At 47.9% G+C, this 19,673-nt stretch overlaps 1 protein-coding gene across 2 annotated transcripts in view; it reads left to right on the top strand.

Annotated features, from left to right (window-relative positions):
- dennd2b (DENN domain containing 2B) overlaps positions 1 to 19,673 on the top strand; it is a 412,949-nt gene that overhangs the window by 286,229 nt on the left and 107,047 nt on the right. For both annotated transcript variants that reach the window (XM_038808142.1, XM_038808141.1), the window contains exons 7-11: positions 6,407 to 6,503; positions 13,320 to 13,364; positions 13,895 to 14,079; positions 16,956 to 17,065; positions 18,681 to 18,750. In XM_038808142.1, coding sequence (XP_038664070.1) covers positions 6,407 to 6,503; positions 13,320 to 13,364; positions 13,895 to 14,079; positions 16,956 to 17,065; positions 18,681 to 18,750 — 507 coding nt within the window. The remainder of the gene's footprint in view (positions 1 to 6,406; positions 6,504 to 13,319; positions 13,365 to 13,894; positions 14,080 to 16,955; positions 17,066 to 18,680; positions 18,751 to 19,673) is intronic.

The following is a 19,673-nucleotide window of genomic DNA, read 5'->3' as shown; positions in this document are numbered from 1 at the left end:
GAAATCAGGATCCCGCCAGGCTGGCGAGAAACCAATAATCACCACCTAATCCCAATCTCCATACAATTAACGGGAAGACGCTCTACCTAACAGCCTCCCGCGGTCTAGCACCCTCCCCAGCAAGTGGTCACGCAGTACCGATTAGTACACCTTTTTAAAACGAGAAGCTGGCAGAATGGCTGCTGTGGTGATGCCAGGCGGTGAGTAGGCATCTTCGCTGCCAGGAAATGAACTCTGGGGCACTGGGGTTGCTGCCCTCGCGGTGCTGCTGGCAGGCCAGGCGACCAGACGTTGGAGCAGAGACTTGAGGCGGTGGCCCATGTGCAGGGCCCCACATCCAGAGGACCCGACTGCTCAACAGGCCAGGGAGGGACCCAGAGGGGGAGACTGGCAAGGCCCCAAGGTGTACAGCCATCACTGGTCTTTCGAGCAGATGGTGGACAGCGTGTGCCGCAGGAGGCTGCCGTAGTCAGACTTCTGCCTGTCTGCTGAGTGTGCGCTCACGCCCATCACCTGCACGCGGTGTGCCTGTGGGGGGGGGGGGGGGGGGGGGGTCATATGTCTTGGGTGCAATGTTTTTTTATGCTGTACATACGTGACCCCCACTGCCCCTAGCCTACGGTGGTACTGCCCCCCCCCCCCTTCGTACCCTCTCAGTGATCCTCAACCAGCTTAGCCTTCTGTGCTCTACCGTTGTGTCTAAGTGTATCCCCAGGATGCACATCAGATTTGGAGCCAGCCAGCTGCGTACCGTATCCCGTAGCTTTCGATGTCCCAGGCAGGCGTCCTCTGGGGGCCCTGGGGCCTGAGAGCACCGGCTCACTTGCTGGAGGCACATGCCCTGCCGTGCCACCCTGTGCCAGATGCTGAATCTGAGACGCGCCGTTGTCAGGGGAGTGCAACTTGGTGGAGCTAGTGGGATGTTCCGGTCCCACCGATGGTGCATCCCCGCTTCAGGTTTCCAGGCAACGAGGAGTGCATCCAAAGGGAAATCCAATTAACAATGGCGGGACCAGAAAATCCCGCTGGCGTGCCGCCTCCAACGCCGAAAAATTCATGGCGGGTTGTTCGGTAACATGTGGGCTAAACCGGTGAGAAACTCCCCAGGGCCCAGAAAAGTGACTATCAGTGTCATTACATAGCAGAAAACTCCCAGCAAAACCCACCACAAATGACACCTAGAACCTTTCTGTTAGATTGCGCCCTGAGAATGTTTTTCATCACTGGGGAGCTGAACTCGCTGGCCAGACCATCTCCTCGGAGAGTGGGCCACCATTTTGAAAGGATGCCCTGATCTCTGAGTGAGTTTAGGGTCCCCCACACTCGCCACCCAATGTCACCCCCCACACACATGGGCACTACCGCCCCCCCAAGTGAAGACACCCAGTATTAGGGTCATTGAGGGCCCCCCCCCCCATCCCTCCTTTCATGGGCATGGTACCCCCCAGGTCCTGACCCTTGGCAGTGCCACCATGGCATGGCCACCTTGGCACCTGGCTGTGCTCCTGCCCTGGCAGTGCCACCTGGGCACCTTAACAGTACCAGGGTGGACGTGCCAAAGTACCCGAGTGCCACTGGGAGAGCTAGGGAGTCAACCTACTGTGTCCCTAACCAACCAGAGGCCTCCAATGACCTGGGAGACCCCCCACATTTGCATGGACTTGTGCTAATAGATACCCAGCTGGGGGTTCCTTTGGGAGGCCGATGGATGCCAGGAGACGGTTAGATCCGCATTGTCCCGGTCAAGTGGGTTCTTGTGGGCGAGAACCAGATTGTGACGGCTCCCAAAGTCTGGTTAGGTCTCGCGAGGCTCAACGGCTTTCAGGAAGCCTGGAGGAGGCCTCTCCCGGGAGCTACTTTTGCATCCCATGGTTGCAGTACAAGCATATTACAAGATTCCAAAGAGAAAATGCTGGAAAATCTCAACAGGCCTGGCAGCATCTGTAGGGAGAGTCCCTTTATCATCTGGACTCGAAACGTTAGCTCTTTTCTCTCCCTACAGATGCTGCCAGACCCGCTGGGAGTTTCCAGCATTTTCTCATTGATTTCAGATTCCAGCATCCGCAGTAATTTTCTTTTACATATTGCAAGATTCCTCTGGCCAGGAAGTGCACATAATAATTTGAAAAATGAAATGAAAATGAAAATCGCTTATTGTCACGAGTAGGCTTCAATGAAGTTACTGTGAAAAGCCCCTAGTCGCCACATTCCGGCGCCTGTCCGGGGAGGCTGGTACGGGAATCGAACCATGCTGCTGGCCTGCTTTAAAAGCCAGCGATTTAGCCTTGTGAGCTAAACCAGGCTTACATTAACACTGCAATGAAGTTACTGTGAAAAGCCCCTAGTTGCCACACTCCGGCGCCTGTTTGGGTAAACGGAGGGAGAATTCAGAATTTCCAAATTAACAAACAGCGCACCTTTTGGGACTTGGAGGAAACCGGAGCACCCGGAGGAAACCCACGCAGACACGGGGAGAACGTGCAGATTCCTCACAGACAGTGACCCAAGCCGGGAATCGAACCCGGGTCCCTGTTGCTGTGAAGCAACAGTGCTAACCACTGTGCTTCCGTGCCATTCTGTGAGACAACTCCCAGTCTCCAAGGAAAGAAGGTAATCTGAGTCCCCCAAAGTTCCAATGTTACAACTGAACAATTAAGTTGTTGCCGAGGACAAGTCAGCCACCAAATCTGAAACTTGGGGCGTGATTCTCCCAAAACATTTCTAAGTTAATTTGTGGCAGGGTTATCAGGGAGTTTCCCGCCGACTCTGCCACCGCTATTCAGTGACATTTGGGGAGCGATTCTCCGGCTGCGTTGCACTCGAGGGAGAGCACAAAGCGGCCGGAGAATCCCGGGAGAGCCCTCCAACGAGCCTCCCGACAGCCTCTGTGCGTCGCGAGATTCACCAGAATCCCGCGAGACGTCAGAGTCGGAATCCCACCTCAAAAGGGGGGGACCAAAAGTGACTAAATGTTATTGAATAGCAGTGGGGAGGGGAAACTCCCTGAAAAACCCACCACAAATTAACTGAGAATTTTTTGGAGAGAATCACATCCTTGGTTACCTTTTTGGGCCTTGGGGAGTTGCTCACTGGTTTAGCCCACACTTAAATTTTTTTTTAGCCCTGGGAAGATGAACTCCGAGATTGGGCGGGCATTTTGAAAGCGTGCCCCGAACTCTAAGTTACCTTTATCCCCCCCCATCCATGGGCAATGTCACCCCCCCCCCCCCACACACTTGGACACTACCCCACACACCCCTCCCCCCAAGTGAGGACACCCCGCTATGGCGTCCCTGGGGGTCCCCCCTCTTCAAGCTCCCCAAGCCCCCTTACAGCACCCCTTCCCTTCCAGGACCCCCACCCATCTACCCCCCTAACTTCCCAGATCCACCTACGTACCTGCCCTGCACTCTCCCACCCTTCAAATCCCCCCTTCACCCTCATGTTGTGGCATGGCCCTTGGCAGTGGCACTTGGGCACCCTTGCACTGCCACCCTGGCATCCAGGCGGTGATCCTGCTGGCTTGACAGTGTCATATGGGCACCTTGAATTAGAGCTGATCCCCTGGCCTGATACAATGATAGAGGTGAGGTATTTTCAGCTCTGAGATTACAGATTGTGATTGAATACAATTCTGCTGCTAATGGATTCCCCTGTTCTGGGCTGCCAGATTTGTTCTGCGTCTATCTCATTTAGCATGGTGGTAGTGCTACAGAACACAGTGAGGGTATCCTCAGTACAAAGATGGTACTTCACATTGAAAAGGACTGTGCGTTGGGCAATCCAACCAACACTGCCATGGAAAGATGCATGTGCAAAAGTTGGATTGGTGATGGCCAGGTCAACTAGGTTTTTCCCTCTTATTTGCTTTTTTACCACAGGCCCAATCTGTTCTTCAGAAACCGGATTAGTTAGTAGCAGTTTGCCAAGCCATTCTTGATGATAGACATTAAGATCCCCCACATTGAGTACATTCTGTGCACTTGCCACCCTTAGTGCTTCTTCAAAGTTGTGTTCAACATGGAGGAATACCGATTCATCAGCTGAGGGATATATGAATCAGCAGCAGGTTTTTATGCTCTTGTTTGGCCTGATGCAATGAGGCATGGGCGTCAGAGTCACTGTTGAAAACCCCCAAGAACATTCTCTTCTGACTGTATACCATTGTGCCACCACCTCTCATGGGTCTGTCCAGTTTATGGGTCAGGACAGACACAGAGACGGCAACGGAAGGGTTTGAGACATTGGATGTAAGATATGATTCAGAGAGTTTGACTGTGGTCAGTCTGTTACTGGACTAGTCTGTGGAACAGCACTCCTAATTTTGGCACTTGTCCTCAGGTTTTAGTAAGGAGGACAATGCCTAGGTTGATGCCAAGTGGAAACTTCCAGGTTTATTCTTACTAGATTTTTCTGTGGAGATTTGCTATAACTAAGTGACTTGTTAGGCTATTTCAGTGGGCAGTTAAGAGTTAGCCAAACTGATGTTGGTCTGGAGTCTTGTTTAGGTCAGACTAGGTAGCGACAACAGATATTTTTCCTTTTCACAGCAGGAAACACTTAGCTGCTTTTTATGTAGTGAGGAGCTGTCAATCATAGCAAGAGTGTTTATAAACATTGCAGTTATCATTGAAGGAGGGTACTTGAGATGCATTCAAGCATCAAGGGAAATATAGATAAACAATCTACCAAGCACCTGCCTTGAGTAATAAAACTGTCAATCATTGGCTAATGTAATATATTGCAGTGTGAAATTGAATGGAAGATTTGAATTTCAAAGGCGGTCAAGGGTTTTGAAGCCCTTTGAAGAGTACTTGGCTTTGGCTGAAGCCTCTGACACTTGTAACAGCTGCTGCTTTAAACACTTTTGTCTGAGGCAGCAGATGATGGAGAAGGGTAAGTGAAAATGCAGTGATTTTTCACTCTACTCCCTAGACTGATTATCAGCTTTCAGGTGACTGATGGGGGTGGGGATGGGGTCTGATGGGGGATCTGTGAGGGGCGGAGTCGGATCACCCTCATGCGTGCGGGCTGTGGGGGATCACCCGTTATTCCCCTGATTGGAGGGGTGGGGCAGGATTTTCCTTGTGTGGTGGGGAGGGGGCCTGCCAATTAATTTTTGGGACCGCAGTTATGCACTGGCCCCCTTGACCCACCTCTGGGTCCACCGCATCAGGGCCATGCTGGGAAAACCTGCACCAAAGCCTGCCCGGTGGATTGGGTTTCCAGCCCGCTAATCAAATGATTTGTATCCTCCCACCAGCATGGGGTAGGTAGTGTACTGAGGCCGCCAGTGGAGGATCAGAGCATCACAGCACCAAATCAATTTTCCCTTCTGTGCTCCATTCTCCACCTGATCGGAAATCCCGATACCGGTGTTGGGCAATGGAGAACCCACCCCAACAATATAATTCCAGGTCTGTGGCTTGGAGGGGCACTTGCAGGTGCTTGTGTTCCTGTGCATCTGCTGCCCATGTCCTTCTATGTATTAGAGGTTGCGGTTGGGGCAGCACGGTAGCATGGTGGTCAGCATAAATGCTTCACAGCTCCAGGGTCCCAGGTTCAGTTCCCGGCTGGGTCACTGTCTGTGCGGAGTCTGCACGTCCTCCCCGTGTGTGCGTGGGTTTCCTCCGGGTGCTCCGGTTTCCTCCCACAGTCCAAAGATGTGCGGGTTAGGTAGATTGGCCATGCTAAATTGCCCGTAGTGTCCTAAAAAGTAAGGTTAACGGGGGTGGGGTTGTTGGGTTACGGGTATAGGGTGGATACGTGGGTTTGAGTAGGGTGATCATTGCTCGGCACAACATCGAGGGCCGAAGGGCCTGTTCTGTGCTGTACTGTTCTATGTTCTATGTTCTATTTAGAAGGTGCTGTCAAAGTAGCCTGTGTGAGTTGCTGCAGTGCACCTTGTTGATGATGCACACTGCTGCCACGGTGCATCGATGGCAGAGGGAGCAAATGTTTAAGAGGGTGGATGGGGTGCCAATCAAGTGGGTGCTTTTCGCTTGGTTGGTGTTGAGTTTCTTGAGTGTTGTTGGAGCTGCACTCATCTAGGCAAGTGGAGAATATTCCATCACACTCCTGACTTGTGCTTTGCAGGTGGTGGGAAGGTTTTGGGAGTCAGGAGGTGAGTTACTCTCCACGGGATTCCCAGCGTCTGACCTGCTCTTGTAGTCCTACAATTTATATGGTGATCCAGTTCACTTCCTGGTTTCACATTAGTAAACCAGATGAGTTTTAATGACAATCGCACAATCGTTTCATTGTTACTATTACTGAGATTATCTTTTTAATCCTGATTTATTTAAGCAACTGCCATGTATGAATGAAAGGTGATTCTTACTAATGAACAGAACTGAACTTGAATGTAAAATTCAAAAAATGTCTGTGTATCTTCTTTAACTTGTAGCTTGTTCAGAAAATTAATGGTATCTACAGTGCAAAGAGAGGGAAGAAAAGGCTGAAGAAGCTGTCACTGTCAAATTTTGAGAATGCATCTCTGCGAGGTAAGGGGATGGACAATTACCAGCATCTTGTGGGTATTAAATCAAATCAAAAAACTTTATTCAAACACCTTCCTATCCTCCTCCAATAAAAATAGGAAGTCATGAATGCCCAACAGTAAAACAAATAGCCATTTGGTAGTACAGAACTTGAATGTTGCTGAAAAATGATGCATGTTGTCAAAGCTTTTCATCTTACACTCATCAGGACAATTGGCAAGTATAATGAATGCAAAGGGTACAACAATTCTTTCTGCATGGGGAGAGACAGCTGATTATATTGCAAGTAGACTCTGATTGATAGAGGTGTTGCCATGGATAATGCACCAGTTAACTGATGACTGGCAGTTAACTTCCAAACTGTGTTTTAAATTCAAACCAGGCAGGTTGACTCTGATTGATCAAGGCATTGCCCTGGGGAATGAATCAGAGAATGGCTCTCACCAATTTGTTTCATTGCAAAAACCTGTGTAAAGAACACTTCCTACAAACATTGCACTTTTTTCAATGATACAAAATTAGAAGGTCACAATTAGGAGATAAAAATTCCCCAATTGGTTCTACAACCAGGTACCAGTTAGTCACCATTCCAAACCTGGAAGCACTATTAAACAATAGTACTATTTTTAAAAGTTGATTGAAAATCAGAATCTTTTTTGCTTTTCTGTATGTTGAAAGCTGCCAGAAAAGGGTTATAACCTATTTAAATATTAGAACTTTTTTCCCAGGGGTGGGAGTGGGACAGTTGTGTCCGATTTTCCTGAAACCACCAGAGATAGCAGCTGACTTATCTTGTATCTTCATAGCCTTCAGTAACTAAATATACTTAGAATGCCATAAACATGATAGAGTTGGGGAAAGAATTGTTTCGCGATTCTCAGTAATCAAACAAAATAGTCACTGGGGTCTTTAACCTTCATTTTCCCCTTTGTTATTTAGTTGAAGTACTTAAATTTCCTGTGCTTTAAAGAGGAAAGTGCAGTTTTCCAATTACAATGTGACACTCTTATTGAAGTATATTTTCCTTCATTTTTGAAGCTCTGCTGAACACATGATTCTGCAGCTAAAGGGACAGCCAGGCTTCACGTTCAGCATTGTTGCAGAACTGATTCTGCAGCTAAAGGGACAGCCAGGCTTCACGTTCAGCACTGTTGCAGAACTGCTTGTCGGGAAGTATGCATGTATAGCTCGAGTCTTCATTTTCAAGTGTTAATCCCTCACTTGAAAGTTTCCAAATTTCCTCCTGACCTCCTGCCCCTCAGCATGGATGGGATGAAAAAGAATGTCAAGGCCACCCTCTCATTAATCATCTGAAAAACTCTTCAAAAATCAAGAGATTTTGTCTAAAAATCATGGGCGGGATCTTCTGGTTCAGAGACTAACTTCTCCCGCTAGCGGAGAATTGGGACTGTGCACCGAGGAGCACAGCATATACCTTTGCTGTGCTAAATTATGCATAGTGGCGAAGATGTCGTACCCCCTGCACTTATTGACCTTGGGCTGCCATTTGTAATGGGCGCCCCCATTCCAGCATCCAGATACAGGCCCCCCCCCCCCCCCCCCCCCCCTCCACCACAAAGCAAACTCTGAGCCCTCTGCTGACGAGGGGAGCACCACCAACCACTCATAGAGGAGGGGAAGCTACCGCACCTGCCACAACACGTGCATGAGGGTTACCCGACATTATAAACATTACAGTTAGGATCAATGGAGGGTACTTCAGATGCAGATAGCTGCTGGCCGTTTCAACAATGCTCAGCACTTTCTGCAATTAGAAAAGAGGAAATGAAAGCACTTGTGGTTTTTGAAGTGACCAGCAGCTGTTAATCAGAACGCAGTTGTTTATACAAATTGCGGTTAGGATCAATTGGGGTGGGGGGGTACTTCAGATGCATTCAAGCGTGAAGGGAAAGATGAAAAAAAAACAAGCTAGCTGTGTTTAAACCATTAATATGTCAATCGAAGGCTGGTTAAAGTTACTGCACTGTGAAATTCAATGATTGCTAAGCATTTCAAAGGATCTCAGTGGATTTCAATGCTTTTCAAGTGTTGTGGGCTTTCTAAGAAGCCTCAGACACTTCAAAAAAGCAGCAGGTACCAAAGCATAGCCTTGAGGGAGCAGATGTGAGGAAAGGGAAAGTGTTCTTGGCTTCATTCTTCACTGAACTCTCTGATCTACTTATCAGCTGTTAGGCAGAGCAGTTCAGAGCGTGATTCACATTGGCATGTCGTGGCCGGCGTGGCGCCGCTGGGGGGGCCACTCTACACGCCCCCCCCCCCCCCCCCGGCGATTCTCCGCGTGGGATGTGCCGAGTGGCCACTGAGATAGGCCGAGTCCTGCCGGCGCCATTCACATGTGGTCTTACCCCGTGGGGGGACCTCGGCGTCCATCCTGCGGGGAGGCGGCCTGGTGGGGGGGGGCCCAATACCGGGGGGGGGGGGGCCGTCCACCGTGGCTTGGCCCACGATCGGGGGCTACCGATCGGCGGCCGGTTTCTCCTGGTGTTGGCCTCTTTTATATCCGCCTGGCCCCTGTAGTTCCACGCCATGTTGCGTCGGGGCCGGCGCGGAGAAGGCAACTAGCGCACATGCGTGAGTTCGCGCTGGTCGCAGCGCGCATCTGCAGACCCGCGGTGCCCATTTGACGCCGGCATCGGCAGCTGGAGAGTCGCTCGAGTGCGTGCTGGCCCCCTATAGGGCACAGGACGCTGATCTTGGGGCCTGTTGGTGCCGTCGTAAAACGCAACAGCGTTTACGACAGCGTCAACACTTAGCCTCAGGATCAGAGAATCCCGCCCCCTGCTTTGGGGTCCAGCGCACCAAGAGAGCACTTGGGCAGTACCTATCCAGGTGGCACAGTGGCACAGTGCTTAGCACTGCTGCCTCACAGTGGCAGAGACCCGGCTTGAATTCTGGCCTTGGGTGATGGTCTATGACGCGTTTGCACTTTCTCCCCATTTCTGCGTGGGTTTCCTCTGGCTGCTCCGGTGGGGATTTGGGTTTCCAGCCCATTAATCATATTCAAATGAATGCACATGAACTGTTTGCATGCTCCTGCTGGCGTCAGGCGGGAAGCCAACTATGGCCAACTGGGGATGGAGCTGTCGCCCATTCTCCACCCAATCAGATTCCCGATCTTCAGCAGAGAATTCTGCCTGTGTTTATATTTTTTAAAGACATAAACCATATAGGTTGACAATTGGTTTATAAATTTCATTAGTGATTTATTAAATCTCTAACATGTCAGACCCTTTACACAAATGTTATTATTGCAGCTGAAAAAGCATTGTAAAAATCCTACCCACTATTGCCACTCATGTTAAAAAAAGGACTCCTCCCACCACAGTCAATATTGGAGGAACTGTTGTGTCCTTATAGGATGAAACCAACCCTACATGTCCCATCAAAATGCATTAATACAGCAGAATGCATTTATCGGCAGGGAATATCATCACTCGCAAATTTCAGTTAATCAAAATATGGCAGTGACAGTTAATACAAATGTATGAAGGATAACTGGCATCCAGTCCATCCCAAACAATTGTGTTACCTTGGCCCGGAATTTCACAGAGTCATGGAGACTCTGCACGTCTTTAAAAATGGTGGGCTGGATTTGGAAATCCTGCCTTCATTTCCAACAAATCCCACTTTTGCCGGTATAGGAAATGGGGTGGGGATGACTCACACGGGGGAAACCTAGGGCGGGATTCTCCCCTACCCGGCGGGGGGGGGGGGGGGGGGGGGGGGGTCCCGGCGTAGCGGAGTGGCGTCAACCACTCCGGCGTCGGGCCACCCCAATGGTGCGGAATTCTCCGCATCTTTAGGGGCTAGAACTGCGCCTGAGTGGTTCCCACTCCGCCGGCTGGCATGAACGGCCTTTGGCACCACGCCAGCCAGGGCCGAAAGGACTTCGCTGGCCGGCGTAAGTCCGCGCATGCACCGGAGCGTCAGCGACTGCTGACATCTTACCGGCGCATGCGCAGGGGAGGGGGTCTCTTCCGCCTCTGCCATGGTGAAGGCCATGGCGGGGGCGGATGAAAAAGAGTGCCCCCACAACACAGGCCCGCACGCCGATCGGTGGGCTCCAATCGTGGGCCAGGCCACCGTGGGAGCATCCCCCAGGGTCAGATCGCCCTGCGCACCCCCCAGGACCCCGGAGCCCGCCCGCGCCGCCAATCCCGCCGGTCAGGTAGGTTGTTTAAACCACGCCGGCGGGAGAGGCCTGTCAGCGGCGGGACTTCGGCCCATCGCGGGCCGGAGAATCACCGCAGGGGCCGTCCGACCGGCGCGGCGCAACTCCCGCCCCCGCCGATTCTCGAGTGGCGGAGAATTCGGTACACGGCAGGGGTGGGATTGACGCTGGCCCCGGGCGATTCTCCGACCCCCCGGGTGGGGTCGGAGAATCCGGCCCCTAATCGCGGCAGAACCATTTGAACTCGGTGCTAAATTCAACCAGACCTGTTTTTTGCTGTAACAAGGATCTTAACCTTCAGTGTGGGTGTGTCACAGATTTTTTTTTAGTGTAAATGCTTGTGAAGGGTAGAAAAAGTCTCTGGAAGCTGACAAGCTGTCATGCTATTTAAATCCCTTGCCCTCTAAATTCAAAAACAACCCTGCCCTTGTCAGTGAGAGGTTAAAAAAACTCAAGCTATTAAGTTATTTAAATCTCCAGCCCTCTCAAAGTTTTTTTAAAAAGGCTGCATGAGTCAGTGAGAATTGAAAAAACTCTGTTATTGCAGTTAAAAATGTTTTATGTTGACATTTCCCGAAAGGCTATTAATATGTCATTATTACCACTTGGCTGCTGATCCGCATCTAGGAGCAGCAGGCCCGATTTAATCCCCCACCATCCCCTCCCTGGAGTGAAAAATCAGGGGTGGAATCTTGCTAAATTTTTTTAGTGTCAGGCTCTTACTGAAAGCTGGCATATAGCTCTCCAGCTGCGCAGCTGATGTTTTACAGACCTTGAGCCTCTCTGAGAAAGTTAATTCAGTGGGCGTGGTTCACACTGTCACTGTGGTGGGACTGGGTCTGATAGAGTCAGCGTGCCCAGCTCGACAGAGATTGTGGTGCCATCTGAAGATCAACTCCTCCCCTCCACCATAGAAGTATCGTGGGCGTTCCCCCTACCGTAATCATCAGGTGCTCTTCTCCATCACCCCCACTGCAGAAGTATTGGCAGTGTTCCCCCTACATCACTACCCACTTTCGCTCCGTGCCTGCAAGTTCCACCTTCAATGGCCTGGGCATTCTCCTCCCAGCACACATAACACAAAACCCCCAGGTTGGCATTGTCTGGGCATGTCCCTTTTCTCCATTCTCTCTTTCCCCACCCCCACTGGCCCCATGGTTATACTTACATTGGGCCCTGAGAAGATACCCTTGAAGATGATTCACATCTTCGAATAACTGTTGTAAACTTCACTAAGGTTTAATATTTAGCAAGGGGGGGCTCATGTATTTGGGGGGTGGATTGGGTAATTACTTTCAAATATATTCGTAAACATGATGAGGGACATGGAAAATTGGAAAGCACCACCTTGCCAGCGAGAATTGCACTTCCTGAATCTCGCTACATTTTCTACCTGCGTCACCAATAGACGATACTTTGTAATTCTACAGTACTTTTTATACAGGGGCACATTTCAAAGTTTTACATCAAAGACTTCAAAATAGTGGATGGTAAACTGGAGAGGAAAGTGTAAATATAAAAGTTAGGAAATGAACGGCACAGTGGAAATAAAGTGCCTCACAGGGTTTACTTTTGAAGGTGGAGAGGACTGATCAGAGAGGGTGAGATTGTCATGCTCAATGAAGGGCCTTGAATAGTCAAGTAAAAACAGTAAGGAGCTTGGTGGTAGAGGAGCAGAATGAGGCTGCAGGAATTTAAAAATTAGATCAAAAAATATAAGTCACAAACTTCCCTCGGGTTTCCATAGCGCCCATGCCAAAAGAGAATGTGAGAGACCGAGAGAAAGATAGCGGCAACAATCCAGCAACCCCTCCACCACCCCCCCCCCTCTCCCCCCCCCCCCCCCCCCCCCCCCCCCCCCCCCCCCCCACCAACACCACCCTGAAGCTCGCCATCTCCAGCTTTTCTCCAGAAGAATACTTGGCTTCCGCAAGAAAAGAAATCCAGTGGCAGCTTTGAGACCTTGCAGAGCAGCGCTCTCTTGCAAGGGAGTCATCCATCCTGTTCCCATCCGGCTTCTGGGTCAGCAGCAGGAAAGGTGCAAAGGTTCACAACCTTCTGGAGCTATGCCGTGTTGGGCTGGATTTGGCTGAGAAATTGCCTCTCTTTGATCAATCTGAGAGAGTGTGCATGTCTGTGAATTAAAGATTTGCGTTGTGGAAAATGGAAGGTGCAAAATTTAGATCCTCCTCAGACCTTCAATAGATTTTGAGCTCTGTCAGTCTGAAGCCCAGCTTCACCCGATAGTCCAATGGTGTTTCTGTCCCTTCAGCCATGTTTCTGTGCTATTTTACACCCAGTCATGGCACCAGCTGTCATTGTTTCCGCAGTGAATACCTGAAAATGGAAGAGTTGAAGTCCTTTAGAATTATTTAAATTCAATAGAATTATTTGAATTGACAATACATGAGGCCATGTAAGAGGGAGTAAACGAGTCTACTGTCTTAAACATTACTGAATTGATGCAGTAAATTGAACTGTGAATCCTTTTTTTTTCAAAAGAGCTAAACTGTTAACAGCTGCTGCAGGAGAAAGGACTGTTTAGTCTATATTCTCGGAATTTTCCTTCATTGCATTTTGTTTTGGTTTTCTGAAACCTTCACACGGCTTCTTTATCTCTTTCACAGATGAGAACAGTGAGAGTGAGAGCGACTCGGATGACAGATTTAAAGGTGAGAGGCCACGTTATCTTGATCAGAAGTGCATGCTGCTTTCTTTATACCTGTGTAACACTGTCCTCTATGTGTTTGGGTCCTCCATGCGATAGTGAATTGTTGCTTTTTTCTTTCAAGGCCAATAATAATAATCTTTATTAGTGTCACAAGTAGGCTTACATTAACGCTGCAATGAAGTTACTGTGAAAAGCCCCCAGTCGCCACACTCCGGCACCTGTTCGGGTACACTGAGGGAGAATTCAGAATGTCCAATTCACCTAACAAGCACGTCTTTCGGGACTTGTGGTAAGAACCCGGAGCACCCGGAGGAAACCCACACAGACACGGGGAGAACGTGCAGACTCCACACAGACAGTGACCCAAGCCGGAATCGAACCCCTCGCACTGTGAAGCAACAGCGCGAACCAGTGTGCTACCATGCCGGCCTTAAACTGCAGATTAATCTCCATGATAACTCGCTTTACTTTGTTTCAACATTTTCTTTGTTAACACCGTCAACCATATTTGGATTTTGTTTTGTTTTCCAGCTCACACACAACGTTTGGTCCACATCCAGTCAGTCCTAAAGAAAGCTCCCAGATACCGCACCTTAGAACGAGAGCTCATCGAGTGGCAGGAGCGGGAACTCTTTGAATATTTTGTGGTGATATCACTAAAGAAAAAACCTTCCAAGAACACTTATATCCCTGATGTATCCTATCAGTTTCCAAAGGTGAATGCGATAATTTAAATCAGGCCAGTGTTCAAGATAACTGTAAGACTCATTGCCCGAAATTCAACAGTATTTTGCCTAGAAAGCAGAGATTTTTAACGTTTGTCTGACCTACATGAATTTAATGTACCTTCAAACCCCAGATTTTTTTTCACACCTGCAGGAATTTCTGCCTTTAATTAGAACTCTGACTGTGAAGTTATGTGTGATCAGGAAAGTTACAAACTCCTATAATTTGTGGAGCCCTGTGCTGTTTCATTTATGCTTTAACCTGTACCTATCCAAAGCTGCTGTTATTACTGGTGTACCTGCTTCTAGATTCTGTCTTCTGTAGACCACAACTTGAACTCTGTTCATTGAACATGTTAATAAAACCGAGAGGCAAAGGCAAAATAATAAGTGTGAACAAAGCAACATGCTAGCACCGAGAGCAAGTCGAAATCAAGAAAGGGCAGCAGGAAAATAATTGGTAACAGTTAATGGTGGAAAGAGCAAGAGGAAAAAAATGAGCTGCTTGTTCTCATTAGTTGCCTGTATCTATCAGTTCAATGTTGCACATTTGGCTCCAATTTTTCAGCATGCCAGGTTCTAAGCTTGAAATTTGCCAAAAATGTAACGTTTCTCGCATTGCTGAAAGTATGTGTACATGCGTGGAAAATGTGACTGGTTATTGGAAATAGAAATACCTGCATTCACTGCAACAAAATGAATACCAGCGTATGCACTAGCTATAAATAATCTGCTCCTGCTTAATGGGAGTCCAGTTGGGGGGGTGGGGGGGGGGGGGGGGGGGGGGAGAACAGAATTGTGCAGAGTTAGGTAGTTTGATTAAGCTGATGCTTGGCCAAAGGTAACAATAGTTCTCCACAAAAATGCAACGCCATTGCACTTTTCAGTAGTGAATGAAGAATGAAAAAGGTCAGAGGTCCAGAATCTGTGCCATAAGCTCACTCGAGGCAAATTGAGCTGAGGCTCAATACACTTTCTTTACTGGCTCCTCCTCTAATTCCTACTAAAGCCTTTTAAAGGACATTTTGAATAACTTGTCCTCTATCTTTAGAAGATTTGAATGAATGGTACATTTAACTATTCAAAATATGGATGCTAACCTGCCAAAAGAACTCATTGAAATCAGATCTAATAACTCACCACAATATGCCAGAAAAATTAAAAATAGCCCAACAATGCCAACAAACCAGCCCAAAATAGCAAATAGTAAGATGATAAGGTCATAAGAAATAGGAGCAGGTGTAGGCCACTTGGATGCCCCAGCCACCTCTGCCAATGAATAAGATCATAGCTCATCTGATTGTGGCCTTGCATCTATCCTATAATAGGGTATCAATCAAATTTACATTTTCAAGGTGCCAAATGCCTGTTTTAGGTGGGTATCTAAGGCAAATAAAAATGATCTAAACAGCACACTCCCAGCACAATTTAAACATGGCAGATCGTAACATGAACTTCATCTAATGGCAATTCTCCACCAGAAAAATAGATGGCCATGAACAGACTTTTCCTTCCAATGTTCTGCATCAGGAACGGGAGGAATTGTCTATCGTGGTGGCACCCAATGCAATCCCAATGCTTATATATTTTTAATTTTTAAAAAATTTGTTCATGGGATGTTGGTGTCACTGGCTGGGCCAGCATGTGTTTTCCATCTCCAATTACCCTAGAACTGAGTGGTCTGCTAGGTCATTTCAGAGAGCATTTAAGAGCCAACCACATTGCTGTGGATCTGGAGTCACACGTAGGCCAGACAAGGTAAGGACGGCAGATTTCCTTCCCTAAAGGACATGAGTGAACCAGATAGTTTTTTTTTTACAACAATCGACAATGGTTTCATGGCCATCATTAGGCTTTTAATTTAGGGTTTTTATTGAATTCAAATTGCACCATTTGCCACGGTGAGATTCCTCGTCCTGTGACAACGCCACAAAGCCATCGCCTCCCCAATAATATGTCATCCTCTCCTGTGTGGATTCCTACAAAGAGTTAGCTAATTTGTTCCACTTCCATGCTCTTTGCCATTTCCAGATACTGCCAGCTTGGCGGTGGCAGTCCCAGGGTGCAAGGGGCAGTGCCAGGTTGGCTCTGCCAAGGGAGTGGGACCTGAAAGGGGACTGGGTATGGAAGAGGGTGATGCCATTGGGTGTCATTCACCTATAGGGGGGCGCTAGTACCGGCGGGGGGGGTGGTGCTGATGCCAGTGGGAAGAGTCTGAAGGGAGACACATTGGGACAGCGATTCTTTGTGGACGGGGGGATGCCGGTTACGATGGTGGGTGTGGCATTGAAGCCCCGATGTTGCCGATGTTGTAGTGGGGGTAATCTGAACTGTCACTTTGCCAGAGCTCAGTGAAGCCGTGCTTGACAACTGGAACAGCCGCCACGATTCACACTGATTTTCTTGCCCAAAATGACACTTAATCATTTTTTAGGAGAATTCCACCACAGTATAAATTGTTGTTACATCTACTAATTACTTACAAAGTTCACACGATATTGTCATGGCCAAAGTATTAGATATAAGAACAAAAACACAGTCTTTCTGAAGTGATTTCACCTCGGGGTATATAATACCGCGCTCATATTGAAATTGTTAAAATTCAACAATGTTGCATTACAGTCTGTTGTATTTTCATATATTGAAGTTACAGATGCTGATGCTGTCTAACAGCATCAATTGTGGTTCCATTGAACAATTAGACGAAGGTTGTCTGTGGTACATCAAGTGCAGTTAAGATAGGGTGTTGTTACATTGCGTACTGATAACACTGAGTACTGTTACATAATGTACCATTAAGGCTTGAGTGTGTTATTATTAGAACTGTTGCCGATGTCCAAGTTACATGACTTGATTTTGCTCCACAGCTAGAAAGGCCAACAAAACAAGTTCGTGAAGCGGAAGAACGATTGAAAGCGATCCCACTGTTCTGCTTTCCAGATGCCAAGGACTGGAGCCCAGTGTCGGATTTTACCAGGTAAAGAAGGTGGAGGTTTTCAATCAATCCAGGAGGTGTATTTTGGTGCACCAGCTTCTGTAAAAAAAATGCAGCCCTGTTTAATCTCTGCACTTTGTATTAGATTTAAACAATATAAAGAAAGAGGAGCATTATTACAGTCTTTCACCAAAGACTAATATTACACATTCCAGGGTTTGGAATGGTGAAAACCAGTTACAATACTGGATTTACAGTTTATGACATCAAAACTTTAACATTCTATGTCTGATTATGGATTTTAATCTGGTTTTGCGGAATTCTGGAGTTTTTTCTCCCTTGGTAAATTGGTTGATTACTCATTCCAAAAACAAATGATGTGTTGTTTTTGGCAGTTTTACAACACTTTTTGGTTTCACAAGACAGAGGCCCAGATTTTTGTCCCCCGAGTCAGGGTGGGTGACTTCCCGGCTCGGGGATCCTGACCTTTTAAAAAGAGCTTCCCACAGGTGAGAATTTTGATCTGTGTGGTGGGGCGGGGGGAAGAAGGGAAGGGGGGGGTGGCATTGGGCTGGAACATGAGTTGGGGTGGGCGATCCCAGAATGAACCTGCAGGCTGCAGAGGCAGAGACGGGCTTGCACGCAAAGCCTGCCCCTAAAAATAATAATAAAACAAAATAAAACACATCCCTGCAGCCCTCACCTCTCAACAACCCACACACATTCCCTACGACAGATCCATGCCAACCTATGCCAATCCATGCCCCACACCCACACCTATGACCCCTATGCCAAATGAGTGCCCCTCTACCCTCCCCCACTTACCAATGCTCACTAGGCCAACTCATGCCAATCTATGTTCTGCCAACCACCCTTTTTCCTTACCCCTTCCATGCCAACTCATTTAGTATTGTTGGGCAGTTCCTTGACAGCTTTGACACTTCCTGGATAGCTTTAACAGTTTTGACAGCTGCACCGATGCCGAGCATTTCCTTGACAGCCGAACATTTCCTTGACAGCTGGACATTTCCTGGATAGCTGGACACCTCTTGACAATTTCAAAGAGTTTGTTGCGTAAAAAATGCATAATCTTATTCCGTTTTAACAATCCCAAAGGGTGCCTTATCTCTCCCATAGGTTTTGGAACCATATCTAAACGGGTACTGTACCTCTCCAAAGGTAATCCCCTCGCTATCTATGAGAATCCAGGGGTTGGTTAGCTCAGTTGACTGGACGGTTGGTCCACGATGCCAACAGCGCGGGTTCGATTCCTGTCCTGGCTGAGGTTATTCATGAAGGCCCCACCTTCTCAACCTTGCCCCTTGCCTGAGGTGTGGTGACCCTCAGGTTAAATCGATCCCTTCCAAATATTACATTGTTGAACAAAAATGTCAACTTCCGCAAAATAAACAATGAATGTGACCAAAACTTCATGTGCCAATATAACCTATTTCATAATTCAGTCAATAATTTCAATTCAGATGCTGCAGCCTGGAATCTCATAGCTTAAAGGAGTATTACGGAATTGGATTATAATGGAAGTTTTGGTGATAATGAAAAGTGTTCAACCTATTGGCATGTAATCAAGGAGAACTTCCTCAGTTTTTTTTGATATTGGTCATGCTTTTGAGTAACTTCTAACAATCATCTGTTACAGTGAAACATTCTCATTCATGCTCACTGGGGAAGATGGTAGTCGGCGATTTGGATATTGCAGACGATTATTGGTGAGTATACACTTCCATGTCATAATTCCCTTTTCACATTCGGGCTGTACTGCCCCCCCTTGGTCAAAGTGTGAAGTGTGCAACTCATTATTTCAATTACAGCCATTTTTTCCAATTTTCCGATGCTAGCTTTCATTCCTTTTTTTTTTTTAATCTGTCGCGGAAACCAAGGTACTGAGAAACTGTCAGGCTTTTGGTCAAATTAGGCAAGTTGGAGATTCATTAGATAGTCGCTACCTCCCAAAGAGACCAATCATGAACTTGAGTACCACATGGACCTTGATTTAAACCGTTCTTGGTCAGATAATTTACGATGTCTTGTCGGAGTGCTCCACGTGGTGGAGAGGAAAGAGATAGAGAAAGTTTAAATGATCACATCAGGTTACCATGGCAGCCCCTTTGTTTCTGACCTATCCGGCAGCAGCTTGTGGTCACTTGAGGTGATTTATTTTTCCTGCTGGGCCTCATTATAGTGAGCACCGCTTCACTTTACCCCAAATGGTCAGGCAGTGAACAGGGAGCTGGCCCATGGAAATTGTGTGGCCCTTGGCGGCAGACTGCGGTATGGGTAAGTGTGGGGAAGGGGCCTCTCGGAAAATCTTGTAAGAGGGAAGTGGGTGGTCCATGAACGTGGAGCCTGGGTGAATTGGGTTCAATTCCCCAAGAGGTTTTATTAAACCTCTGAATTCCATTCTCATGTTTGTTTGGGGTTGAAATGATGGGCCGCATCTTCTAATGCCAAAAGTGGGGAATGGTTTAGAGGGGCTGGTTTAGCACAGTGGGCTAAACAGCTGACTTGTAATGCAGAACAAGGCCAACAGCGCGGGTTCAATTCACGTACCAGCCTCCCGAACAGGCGCCGGAATGTGGCGACTAGGGGTTTTCACAGTAACTTAATTGAAGCCTACTTGTGACAATAAGTG

The sequence above is a fragment of the Scyliorhinus canicula genome, chromosome 9, assembly GCF_902713615.1.
Source record: "Scyliorhinus canicula chromosome 9, sScyCan1.1, whole genome shotgun sequence".
NCBI classification, from domain to species: domain Eukaryota; kingdom Metazoa; phylum Chordata; class Chondrichthyes; order Carcharhiniformes; family Scyliorhinidae; genus Scyliorhinus; species Scyliorhinus canicula.
Note: the sequence above shows the minus strand (reverse complement) of the source record. Positions and strands in the feature narration are given on the sequence as shown.